General features: G+C 36.4%; 1 protein-coding gene across 1 annotated transcript in view; it reads left to right on the plus strand.

Annotated features, from left to right (window-relative positions):
• CENPP (centromere protein P) overlaps positions 1–12,450 on the plus strand; it is a 274,606-nt gene that overhangs the window by 22,003 nt on the left and 240,153 nt on the right. Inside the window, exons 2-3 of the mRNA XM_036991366.2 lie at positions 4,105–4,286; positions 5,920–6,008. Coding sequence (XP_036847261.2) covers positions 4,105–4,286; positions 5,920–6,008 — 271 coding nt within the window. The remainder of the gene's footprint in view (positions 1–4,104; positions 4,287–5,919; positions 6,009–12,450) is intronic.

Here is a 12,450-nt window from a genome sequence, read left to right on the forward strand (position 1 = left end):
GGGAAGGGAGTGATAAGGGCAGGGAAAAAGAAAGAGGGCATTATGATTAGCATGTATAGTGTGTGGGGGAACGGGGAGGGCTGTGCAACACAGAGAAGTAGTGATTTTACAGCATCTTACTACGCAGATGGACAGTGTTTTTGAAGGGGTATGTGGGGGGGACTTGGTGAAGGGGGGAGCCTCATAAACATAATCTTCATGTAATTGTAGATTAATGATACCAAAAATAAAAATGTCGTTCCACTCTTTTTTGGCTTGAAGAGTTTCTGTTGAAAAGTCTGCTGATGGCCTGATGGGATTTCCTGTATAAGTAATCTTTTTTCTCTCTCCTTACCCTTGAACTTTGCCGTTTAGTTGTTACATGTCTTGGTGTTGTCTTTCTGGGTTCCTTTTGTTAGGGGATCTCTGAATTTCCATGACCTGAGTGTCTGTTTCTTCCCCAGATTGGTGAAATTTTGGACAATCATTTCCTTAAAGAGACTTTCTATCCCTTTTATCTCTCCCTTCTTCTGGCACCCCATTAAGCAAATATTGTTTCATTTGGATTGGTCACATAGCTCTCTTATCATTCTTTTGTTCCTTGCAATCCTTTTTTCTCTTTGTTCTTCAGCTTCTTTGTTTTCCTGTTCTGATTTTTGTTTTGTAAGCCATCTCCTCTACGTGATCTAGTCTACTTTGAAATTCCTTTCAGATACTGTATTCTTCAGTTCTGAATGACTCTTTTTCAGGTTTTTTTTCTCTTTGTTGAAGTCCTCCCTGAGGTCTTGAATACTGTTCTGTAAATCTGTGAGCATGTTTATGACTTTTATTTTGAAATCTTTATCAAGAAGATTGGTGATCTGTTTCATTTGGCCCTCTTCTGGGGCCCTCTTATAGTTTTGATTAGATCAAATTCCTCTGCTAGCTCATTTTGTCAGGGATTTTGTGTTTCTTCCTTTGCATTAGATGTCTCTGCTATGCTTTCTGATTGTTTTGGAGACTTCAGAGTCCAAGATCAATGTGCTGGCAGATTCAGTGTCTGGAGAGAGCCACCTCCTGTCTCCTAGATGGCCATCTTCTTGCTGTGTCCTCACAGTGGAAGAGATCCCAGGTCTTTTAGGCTCTATTTGCTTATCTTGAATCATTTTTCTTTCTGTCCATCAGCCTCCATAATTTTATGTCTTATCTTCAACATCACTGATTATTTCTTCAGCTTGCTAAAATCTGCCTTTGACTTCTTCTTGTGTATTTGTTATTTCAGTTATTGTATTATTCAGCTCCAGAATTTCATTTCAGTTTCTTTTTAGGTTGTTTTTTATCTCTTCATGATGTTTCCATTTTGTTTAAACATACTATCTTAACTTTCTCTACATCTTCCTTTATTTGTTTGAAATCCTTAGGACTGTTGTTTTAAATGTTTTTTTTCCTCTAATATATCTGCCATTAAGTCTTTTTCAGGGACAGATTCTGTTATTTTTTTCCTTTGAGTTGGTCATACTTTCCTATTTCATTGTATGCCTTGTGATTTTTTTTTTGTTGAGTACTGGACATTTTGATCTATTAGTGAAAATGTTGGAAATTATATGCTCCCCTCTTCCCCAGGGTTTGCTGTTTTTATTGATTTTTATTTTTTTATTGTAGGTTCTTGTCTGTGCCAAAGATCAGACTGAGATATAAACTTAATGTCTTCTTATGTCTTTTCTGAGTCCTTCCTTGGGAATTTGCAGTCATTTTCTAATTTTCCCCACATATGTGGTTGGTTTTGAATGTAATAGGCTTTAGTGTGTGGATTCTGAAAGGGGAAAAGCAAAAATTGATGGGGGGAAAAAGAGCAATGGCTCTTTAAATCTCTTGAAACTAATGAGGTGGAGGGGAGGTGCTTCCAGTAATGGCTGTCCACCTCTTTATACTTTTGTGATCAGAAGCAGCAGTCAGCAATTGGAGCACAGAGAGCTTATGTTAAGGGGACAGAACCCTTTTTGCCCACTCTTGCTCCCCTATGCAGTGTGCATGCTGCCCTAAGAACATGTGGCTAGCTGTCTGCCACATTGTTGGAATAAGGGAAGCGTAGCTACTATGGTGCTAAGAGTTGAAATTGCCCCAGATTTACCACTGTTTATGTTCAAGCCTTCCCCTGGAAGTTGCAAGCCTTCAGCGAACTCCAGAATTCCAAAAAAGTTTAATTAGATTCTGCCAGTCCATGTCGTCTAGCTGTTCCTGGTTCTTCCTACTCCACCATCTTCCCAGAATCCTCCATCATTGACTTTTAAACTCAAGTCTTGTATGGGTTTGTTTTGAAAGATTAAAGTTTCTTGTCATCCTCTCATTTTGATCAAAAAAATTCTGCTAAGACAGATTTACAAATAAAAAATGAACTACAAAACCAATTAAATAACTCCAAATCATTAGTCCATCATTCAAATGGACCAGTGGTGTTTTGCTCAAATAACTGCTGTGAATAAGAATATGCAGGTTGTCTTTTTCTTGCTAAAATATTCGTAGTGTAAACTCACCATTTTATCTTTATTCAGTTCAGTTGCATTAAGTATTTTCACATTGTTGTGCAACCATTACCAATATCCATCTTTAGAACTTATTTATTGCCCCCAAATAAAACTACCCATTAAACAATAACTACCAATTGCCCTTTCTGAGTGATAGGTTCTTTTTTGAATTCTGCATATCTTTCCAGTAAGGTAATGATTTAGTTCTTTATCAACTTGCTGCATTACAAATACCTTGAAATTTTTTTTCATAACTTACTGTAAGATTACTTGGTATTCACTTCACTGGAACTTAATCATGTGTACACAGAGTCCCTTCTTTTTTCATTGTCTTTCTTTATTAAAGAGCAATTTTCTCTAATCAATCCATGACAGTAAATACAAAAGAATGTGTGGTAGTCTCCCAGATGATGTAGAATATACTTATGTTAGTGTTTGAAGATGGCATTAAAAGGAAACCTAAGAAAATTTTACAGATTTTATGCAAGTTTTGGATCCCCAGTGTGAAAAATACAGAGTTAGGCATAAGGTTAAAAGAGCTTGGGCTAGTGTAGTAAAATAAAATATATGGCAATAGTTCCAGATGTGAAGGGAGTAACAGAGCCAAGAATGACTCCAGTGATATGGAACCTCAGATATCAACAACAGATTTTATCATTAGGAAAATGAGGGAGACTTGGAGAAAGGTTAATTTGAGGAAAAAACATTTCTTGGGTTATTGAGCTAAATTTACATTGTAGTAAGAAGAGATACATGATTAGAGGCATGCTTTAGGGATTACTGGCATAGAAGAGCTGAGATTAATCAAGTATTCCTCTGGAATGACACAATGCATATTTATAGAATGCAGAGGCAAGAGTGTTAGGGTTTTCTTCTAAGGTTGGAAACAAGAAGCAGGACCCAAGATGTAAAATGAGAATCAGGATAATTATTCCCTAAGGAATGATTCCAAAGAAGACATGTTTTAAGATGGCAGGAATGAACAGTACAGAATGTGGCAGAGAACATGACAATAAAGGATGACAAAATGTAAAACCCCATTCAATGCAATCAATTACTAGCTGAAACTTTACTCTTTTCCAAGAAAAATAGAGTTCTATGTTTTCAACAAAGAATGTTTGGTTATAGTATTTATGGAGGTTATGCTATACCTTATTTCTTTGGAATTTTTACCCCTTATATTCTTAGATTTCCCAAGAATCTCTTTCTGTGTATAAAATGCTCTGTGATACTTTACTTGTTTTAGATGTTAAGGTAGCTAATTTACTTTGTTTTTAATTTCATGACATCTTTTAAAAGTAATTTGAGGTGTCTTTGGAATATTTAAAATGTTTCAACCTAAATGGGCTTTGTAATTATGCTAAGTACTCCTATTATAATTTATTTTATAGTTTCTAATATGGGAAAATATGGTAATAAATTTTTATTCGGTTTGCTATATGTTGAGATTAAAGATTTTAATGTTAGTAGCCACACTGGTTTTGAGAAAAATTTAGATAATTTTAATGGGAAAAATGTAACCACAAAATGGGAATGGTTTGAAGAAATTTGTGGATATTAGATAAAATACTTTTTAGTGGTTTCTTCATTGGAGTAATTATTTCTGATATTTGGTTTTTAGCAAATCATTTCAAGAAATGCAAGAATCAATTTCTGAAGAATGGGACTCTTTAAAAGATCTGAGAAGTCACCTTGGACATTTAGAATCAGAACTTCTATTTATAAGTACGCTTACCGGTATCAGTATAAGAAATTACTCCAAGAAGACAGAGGATCTAACAAGCACTGAGGTGACAGAAAAGAGTAAGCATTAATTTTAATTCAGTACTGGTGGTGAAGCCTACTTTATTATGCATGGAAAATTGGTTGTCATTTTCCATGCATTTCATTGTGGAATTGAAATTTTATGAGGTAACTATTTGAATGTGTGGCTGTGGTAAACTTGTTTTGTCAGGTTTATTTTGAAAATCACAGTTTGCTCAATATTCTTAAAAGGTGCCTGAGGTAGATATTAAGGAAGAGGCAGTCTGTCATTAGGTAACTGAATAGTCAAGTAACAGAGATAAGTGACTGTAAGAACAATGGCACCGTTAGTCTGTACATTTTAGGAGCTGTTCCTCACTGACATGAGCATAACCTCATCCACAGTGCTCTGCTACAGTGGAACATGGCCTGTGGCCAGACAAATGTTTCAGCAGCTGAACCATTTGCAGAGGAGGGTTTCTTGTCCCATTGACTAAGTTTTATTGCCAGGCTCTGTAACGCAGTACTGATAAGGGGAAGCTAATTCATCTGTGCAGTTGGAGTTGGGAACTTCAGACAAGAATAGCATTCCCTAAAGAACGAATCACTTTTGAAAATGTATCCTGACTTTTCCATTGAAATAGTCATCACAACAGGGAAGAGGAAGAGTGACCCTAAGAGGGTCTTGGGCAGATCACCTCATGGAAATTTAAATTGCATATGAAAATGAGTGATGGAATTTAGACTCTTCGGGTATTTGAAAGGAAGGGATAGAATACAGAGTGGATAGAGAGGGAGGTTAGGCCAGATATCAGACTTTCACTAGTGCAAAAGTCTCTGTCTTCCTATTTTGAGTTCCTAATTCACCTCTATAGGGGTACTTGGTGTTGCCAATTCAGAATGCCTTTCAGTAAGCTTGATTCTGAAGCCATTGCTGTCTTTGATTTCAGTTTTCATGGGTCTTCCAGGTCAGTTCTACTTTTCTGTGTAATATCTAGCTTAGCTATGTGATTTCAGCTTCCAAAATTAGGTTACTGTCATCTTTCTCCTATCCTTATAGAATTGTTCCCTTCTAAGAACACCTTCGTTAACAAAACTTTATGGTGATTAAGTCGACATAGTGGTTATCTCTTCTAAGTATAGGCTGAGAAAAGGGTATAAGAGAGCTTTACTTGAAAAATTTTATATCTTGATCTTGATGGTTACATGAGAAACACATATCTAAAAAATATATATTGAGCTGTACACTTAAGAACACGTCATTTTGTGCATTTAAGTATATTCATGTTATATCTAAAAAAACTGCTATCGTTTCAGTAAAGTTTTGAGAGAGATAATAGAGGTAAACACATACATTCAATTTACCATCTTTAACTAGAACCAGATAATGTTAAAAAAATGAAAAACATCTAACTTCATGATTCAAACTTATCTATAGTTTTACTAGCATATTTCTATTTCTTAATCTTTGGTATAATTAAGAAGTAGAAAGTAAAAGTTGTATTTAATCCTGTTTTGCAAAGGAGTAATCAATTTGGTAAACATTTTTTCAGATATTTTCAATTGCAAATACATAAACTTTCACACATATGCTATAATACATATGTATTACAGCTATTTGCACAAAATTAAATAATAGGTATTTGATGATAATTGTTATTTCAAACAAAATATTTGTTTTTCTGATTTACAGGTGTAAAGAAAGTTAAACAGAGACACAGACTATCAGGAAGTTGCCACATGATTACATTTCAACTTGAATTTCAGATTCTGGAAATCCAGGTAAATTAAGGAGTGTGTTGTGATAATAGAGATTCTGCTGCTGTGAAATAAAAACTTCCCATTCCCTAGCCTCCAGCAGTGGCTGAGCTGAGGAGGAGTTCATGTGTCAGGGCCCACTTGTGGTACCTTTGTGCAAAGTGATACCATTTCAAAAGATTTTTAGAATGTAAATACCCTGGCAACTGCATAAGATAGGGTTGTTACTGATGGCATAGATGCTATATTGGAGGACACATTGCAAGATTCTCCTGGGCTCCCAGTGTAAGCCCTGTGGTTATGGGAACTATCGTGAATGCTCCCAGTAGTCAGCTGATATGCCAGCCATCTATTATCTATTAGTTATCTATTGCTTCTTAACAAACTTCCCCAAAATTTGATGGCTTAAAACAAAAAACATTATCTCACCCATTTTCTGTGGTTCATGAATTTGGAAGCAGCTCACTTTAGTGTACTTGCTTAAAGGTCACTCATGTGATCAGAGTCATCTGGGACCAGTCATCTGAGATTCCTCAGGGCTGGTTTATGGTTATGCTAGTACATTACCCTGGACTGCTGAGACACACACTGGAGGAAGATACTTTTGGCTAAAATTTTTACATACAGTCAGGACGCAGACAAAATGGTGATGTGCAGCCTCCCAAAGGTGGGGCAGAAAAGGCTCTGACACCTTCAAAGTCTTGCTCCAAGAAAAGTGGGATCCAGGTGTGATTTTGAGAACTGGCTGGGGCTGGGCACGTGCTTTGATAGCACAAAGCAATTTCAACCATTTGGTTTTATGAGCTGGGCCAAGGGAGTATGGGTAGAGTGGATGAACAGGGAAGGGCAGGCAGGCTGCCTCCCTTGAACTTATAACGACAGTGGATTGTAGATAGTCATAACAACCAAGTCCTATGGACAGATTACTTGCTTGAATTCATGATCATATGCCAGGATTCCTAATCCTTGTGCTAAGCCACAGAAACAACCCCAAGTTGTCCCTTTCTATATGGGTCAGAAATTTATTTAGGTAATCAGGATCCCATCTCCATAAGTATCAGACAACCACACCTGACTAGTCAAGAGTGTCTGGGACTGGGTATCTGGCTAGAGATTTTGCTTCCTGAGAACTCTTTGCAGTCCATGTCCCTCGTTGCAACTACTGGCCCTGGCAGGCTGGAAAGGGCTGGTAAGGGCTAACAGATGTCTAGCTTCCTCATCTGATGACAAAACTCCTAGCTTGCTCTCACCTCAAGAGTATCCCCCTTCAACATTACCAAGGTGATAAAGAGCATCCATAGGGTGCCATGCCAAGGTCGGCTGAGTAGGCTGCAACAGACTCAGGGGCATGGGTGATGTGTGGCCCTAGGGGAGGTACACTTCCCAGACTGACACTAGGTCTTGGGGCTAGTCAGGTTCACCAAAGCGATATTATTCTGCATGACTTCAGAGATCATCTGCTGAAGACTAAGAACATCGACCCAAATGGATTGGTCTCATTGGGATGGACAGCCAATGCCCAGGGCCCCTGGCTTCTCTTTTGGGTGGTCCCAGAACTCCTTGGTGGTGTCCCATTGTAGAATGTTGTGTGGTCAAATAACTGAGTTTTCTTTCTTTGTGGTCCTGATCTCTCTGGTGATGTATGAGATGCTCACTGCATCCTGGCCTCCATTAGTGGGCCAAGCCGACAGTCCATGTCAGGTTGGTGGGTTGTAGATTAAAGTCCAGTTCCATATCTGACAATATCTATACTGGCAGTATTTACATTGCCTAGGAAAGGGCTCAGGGGCATCCTTGTAGCCTTGGGGTCCTACAGGCTTTCTCTGCTGTACATTTCTTCCTTTCACAGTCACTCTGTAGATTATCTGGAGAGAAGGTAGACTGTTGGCAAAATTAGGCTCCTTGGGAGGTTTATCCCCAAGCCCAATTGAAAAGAAAAACCTCTGAAGTTGAAGTGAATGAGAAGCTTAGAGGAGCTGTATATTTCAGGATGGTTGTACCCGAAGATTAATTGGTGTGATCATTAGTGGGGCTGTGGCCAGACAGAATGAACTATTAAAATAGAATGAACTATTTGACCTCATTTTGTTTAAGTTGCATACTTTGTCACCATAAGCCTCTGAAAGAAAGCATCAATGACTACCAAAAGATGATTGAAAATTTTGTGACCATTTGCTGTTGGCATAAAATTATACTACTAGCTTGCATGCTGATAAATTAGAATTAGTTGAGCTGCACATAACAGAAAACTTAAAAATAAAGGTAATTCAAAGTACTAGAAGTTTCTTTCTTGCTTGCTTAAACAAAATTGAAGGGTATTTTTAGTTTCACCAATATGCAATCTTATGAAGGCTTCACATGAACAACATTGTGGTTTCAACATTCACCCATATTATCAAGTCCTCCCCTCCCCCCATTGCAGCTGCTGTCTGTCAGCATAGTTAAGATGCTGTCGAGTCATTATTTGTGTTCTCTGTGCCATACTGCCTTCTCCATGACCTATCTATATTGTGAGTGCTAATTGTAGTGCCCCTTAATCCCCTTCTCCCTCCCCAACCCCTTCCCTTTGATAACCACTAGTCCCTTCTCAGAGTCTCTGAGTCTGCTATTTTGTTCTTAATTGAGGGGAATTTTTCAAGGGCTAGGATAGTGGCTTCATGGTTTTTAGGTTCTGCCATCACACAAGTGACTTCCAAATCATAGTACAATGATCACTTTAGTATTTCAGGCATCAAGAAAGTGGATGAGTAAATTGGACTCACCTTTTTCTTGGAAGTTGTATTTTGTAGAAGTTGTAATACTCATCATTTTCACTTATGTTCTATTGACCAATTAGTGCAAGGGAGGCTGGAATTTAGAATTTAGTTCTTCACTGTGCATGGCCATTTAGCCAGTGAAAAATTGGGGCAAGAAGGAAGTACAGATATTGGGGATTCCAGCAGTTTCTGCCCCATATGCTTTAGGGGATGCAGGAAAAATATTTAAGAAAAGGAACAGTGGCTAGTCTTTGAAAGAACACAGTAAATGCTGAATCTCTAAAGTGGTGAAAGTTGTCATTTTCACCTTTCAAAGTATGTAGGTATTTTTAATTTCTTTGTTTTACTTAATTTTTTACAGAAAGAGCACCCCCAGGCTATGTTAAGAACACATTGTTTCCGTACCTTTCCAATTTTATAAATCTTATTGAAAACCAGACTGCTAAACAAGATATTGGAGGCAATCACAAACAACTCTTTAATCAGCAGGATTTTAATAATAAGTCATAGGTAGGTCTCATAGGCATTCTTGGGGAAGAAAAGAACAAAGGACCAACTTAGTTTTCTTTATTGATTAGAATTCTGATGGAATGGGATGATGAGAATTATTTTTTTAGTTTTTATTATTTAATGGTAAATCCTCACATATTCTAAACCTACTCATATACCTTTAAAATTCAATTTTATTTTTAAGAAATTGCTTATGTCAAAGGAAATACACATGTAAATTCTGATCAGTAGTACAAAATTGCCTTCTAGAATGGTTTTACCCTTTATATATTAAACAGATTTTAATAGCATAGACATAAAAATGAAGATAGAGCAACCTTTTGTGTTCCTAAATATTTTTTAAAAAATTTCCACTAGAGGGAGATATTTAGCTATCAGAAAATTTAAAAGTAACCTAAATAATAAAACTGTCTTACTTGTACAGTACTGTTACAATAAAATCATAGTAGTACAATGTTGGAACCAAAGTGACTTTGTAGAATATCTAGGTTAACCCTCCTATTTTGGGAAATACATACAGCAAAACAGTTTGAATGATTACCTATGTTGCCACAGCTTCTGTTCTCGGATGTGGTTGGAGCATACAATTCTGTTCCCCAGATTCTGTCTGATGTTGTTAGCACTTCACTTCTGTACTGTTTGTGTGGAGTTGCAAGAGCATCAGAATTAACATGTGTCAGCATTCATACTCCATGCAGAATAAAATATCAGATGGGGGACAGTTTGTGGGAGAAGTGTAGATTAAGTATGTTTTCATAAGTTATCTTCCTGAAACCTAAAGAAATAAAAAATATGATTCAAAAGTAGGGAAAATTGTAAATTTAAAGGAATATCTGGTCTTCGCATACCACTGGCTAGGGGTTATAAAAAATAAAAAGGGCCACTTGGATACTGACCGAAGTTTGAGAGAGAATCAAGAGCTAGGGCAGAGTTGAGCGATAAGGTTCAATTAATGCATAAACAATCCCTTCAAACCTGGGAGAGATGGCTGTTTCATTAATGCATAGAAACCAACGCAGAGAGTCAAGCAAAATGAAGAAACTGAAGAATATGCTCCAAACCAAAGAGCAACATAAAACCTCAGAAAAAATCCTTAATGAAACAGATAATTTATCTGATAAAGAGCTCAAAATACAGATAAGAGTTGAAAGGTCATAGATAGGCTCACTGAACTAAGAAGAAGAGTGGATGTATACAGTGAGAACTTCAAGAACAAGGTAGAAGAAAGAAGATAATCCCAAACCAAAATCATATAGCTGAAGAAGATAATAGTTGAACTGAATAAACCAAACAGCAGACTAGATGAAATAGAAGAAAGGATCAAGTAAACTTGAATACAGGGTAGAGGACCTCACCCAATCAGAACAGGAAAAAGTAAAAAGAATTTTAAAATGTGAAGATGGCATACAGGACTCATGGGACAATATCAAGCCGACTAACATTTGCATTATAGGGGTCTTAGAAGGAGAAGAGAGAGAAAGGAGCAGAAAACTTCCCTGATCTGGAGAAAAGAACACATATCTAGTTCCAGGAAGCCCAGAGTGTTCCAATTAAAATAAACCCAAAGAGACCCTTATCAAGACACATTGATGTCAAAATTAAAGACATACAGAAATCTTAAAAGCAAGCGAAAAACAACTTGATACACACAAGAGAACTACAAGTCTACCAGAATTTTGAGCCAAAACTGCAGGCCAGAAGAAAGTGGTATAGTATATTCTAGGAGTTAAAAGGAAAAAAAAACCAATTAATAATACTCTATCCTGCAAAGTTATCATTCAGAATTGAAGGAGAGTGTTTGCCAGACACATAAAAGCTAATTGAGTTCATCACCACTAAATGGGACTTACAAGAAATGTTAAAGAGATTTCTTTAATCTGAAAAGAAATGATACTAATCACTTCAAGAAAACATATGAAAGTAAAAATTTCATTGGTAAGGTAAATATATAGCAAAGGTGGCAGATTAATCATTTGTAAAGATAATATGAAGGCTAGAAGACAAAAATAGTAAAAATAACTAATTACATAATTAAAAGATACTAATGATGAAAAGATGTAAAATGTAGGGTAGGAAGAGAGTAAATATGTGGATCTTTAGAATGTGTTTAAACATAAGTTGTCATCAACTTAAAACACACTGTGATAAATATAAGTTGCTGTATGTGAGCCTCATGGTATCCCCAAAGCAAAAACTTGTAGTAGATACAAAAAAGGTAAGAAAGGAATATAATCATACCACTAAAGAAAGTCTACAGACTACAAAGAAAAAGAGCAAGAGAAGAAGAATATAGAGGAACTGTAAAACAACCAGAAAACAATTAACAAAATGGCAATAAGAACATACTTATCAATACTTACTTAAAATGTAAATAGACTAAGTTCTTCAGTCAAAAGGCACAGAGTGACTGAATGGATGGAAAAACAAGACTCATCTTTATGCTGCCTACAAGAAACTCACTTCAGATATAGAACACACACACACAGAAAGTGAAGTAATAGAAGATATGTTCCATGCAAATAGAAACCAAAAGAAATCTAAGGTAGCTATGTTTATATCAAACAAAACAGATTTTCAAACAAAGACTTGCTACAAAGAAGGGTATTACATAATAATAAAGGGGTTAATCTAACCATGAGGATATAACATTTCTATATATTTATGCACCCAACATAGGAGCATCTAAGTATATGAAGCCAATATTAACAGATCCATAGGGAGAAATAGTAATACAAAAATTAAGGGGACTTTTAATACCCCACTTACATCAATAGATGCATTATCCACACAGAAAATCAGTAAGGAAACATTGGCCTCAAAGTGACATGTTAGACCAGATGGACTTAACACATATAGGACTTTGAATCTCAAAGTAATGTCATACACTTTCTCAAGTACACATGGAGCATTATCCAGGACAGATCATATGTTAGGCCACAAAACAAGTATTAACAATTTAAGAAGATTCAAATCATAACAAGCATCATTTCTGAACACAATGATATGAAACTATAAATCAGTTACAAAAATTGGAAAAATCACAAATGTATGGAGATTAAACAGCATGCTACTAAACAACCAATTACTCAGTGAAAAAATAAAAAGCTAAATTTAAAAAAATTATCTTCAGGGGAGCCAAGATGGCGGTATGAGTAGAGCAGCAGAAATCACCTCCCAAAACCATATATATTTTTGAAAAT

This window comes from Manis javanica, chromosome 2 (genome assembly GCF_040802235.1).
Source record: "Manis javanica isolate MJ-LG chromosome 2, MJ_LKY, whole genome shotgun sequence".
Lineage (NCBI taxonomy): Eukaryota > Metazoa > Chordata > Mammalia > Pholidota > Manidae > Manis > Manis javanica.